At 43.0% G+C, this 1,121-nt stretch overlaps 1 protein-coding gene across 1 annotated transcript in view; it reads right to left on the bottom strand.

Moving 5' to 3' along the window:
- LOC109913743 (protein unc-45 homolog A-like) overlaps positions 1-1,009 on the bottom strand; it is a gene marked incomplete at its 5' end in the record, with an annotated part of 10,185 nt that extends 9,176 nt beyond the window's left edge. Inside the window, 3 exon segments of the mRNA XM_048617139.1 lie at positions 112-287; positions 673-709; positions 848-1,009. Coding sequence (XP_048473096.1) covers positions 112-287; positions 673-709; positions 848-1,009 — 375 coding nt within the window.
- Between the last annotated feature and the right edge of the window lie 112 nt (positions 1,010-1,121).

The following is a 1,121-nucleotide window of genomic DNA, read 5'->3' as shown; positions in this document are numbered from 1 at the left end:
CACCTTGTTATCTCTGACCCTTTCTACCTTCTGGCTTTGCTTCTTCTCCTACAGCCTTTTCTCACCAACCAATCTGTCTCTCCTCCCCTGACCAACCCACATGCTCCTTACCTTCTCCTGGACCTTTGTTGCAATTTGCCGCAATGATTCCTGAAATACTTTGTTCTTTGGTTCCAGAACAGTACATCTCTGGATATCAGCAAATGCCTGATCCAGCTTTCCCAGTTCCTGCAGGGCCTGGCTCCTACGGAACAGGGCTTTCACATCCTTCCCATCTGATTCGATTACTGAGAACAAAAAGACAATCATTGCTTTAGAGCAAACATTCTTCAGGGTCATTGTCAATTTACACAGAAATTCAACTACCTTAAACAAGGGGGAGAAACAGGTGAAATCCACAGCCCAGAGTGACACAAGGGTGAAATGAGGAACAAGATAATTTGGTTAGATGTCTTAAGAACTGACCAAGATCCCCACAGAGTATTTTCTGATCCAATGCTTTGTTCTCATGATCCAATCTGATTATATCACAAATGGGGCAATTGACACACAAGGTATTCAGATAATTCCAAATTAAAACATTCTGGGACAGCATTTGCACACAGTCAAGTAAACATGGCATCACTGAGCAACAATAATTTATACACAAAACATACATTTCTTTTCACCTACCTTTTGAAGCATCTGCTTCAGCCTTTGAGTACTCCCCCTAGTGAGTAAGGGGAAAAAAAACACAAAATTCAGACATGGGAACAAGCTGGAAAATCAGTTAACACCAACTACACTTAGTCAATTCACACTTTTCATTGGTCGCCTGTGTAAGTTTGCGTATTTTGGTTTTACTCACCAATTTAAGGTAGCAGGCTGCTCTGTTGCGGTAAAGGATCCTGCCCTCTAACAGGTCCTTGGATAGGTCAATTGCCTGTGTATAGCAGGACAAGGCTCTCTCGTAGTCTCCTGATTTAAAATATTTGTTGCCATCCTCCCGCAACAATGCCACACTGGCCTACAACAAGAAATTGATCAGAAATTAGACAGGTCATATCCAGCATCATATGGGCAGAGATAGCAAGGTGTAGAGCTGGATGAACGCAGCAGGCCAAGCAGCATCAGAGGAGCAG

The sequence above is a fragment of the Rhincodon typus genome, chromosome 36, assembly GCF_021869965.1.
Source record: "Rhincodon typus isolate 14 chromosome 36, sRhiTyp1.1, whole genome shotgun sequence".
NCBI lineage: Eukaryota > Metazoa > Chordata > Chondrichthyes > Orectolobiformes > Rhincodontidae > Rhincodon > Rhincodon typus.
The sequence above is the reverse complement of the archived record's forward strand: the minus strand, read 5'-3'. Positions and strand labels throughout refer to the sequence as shown.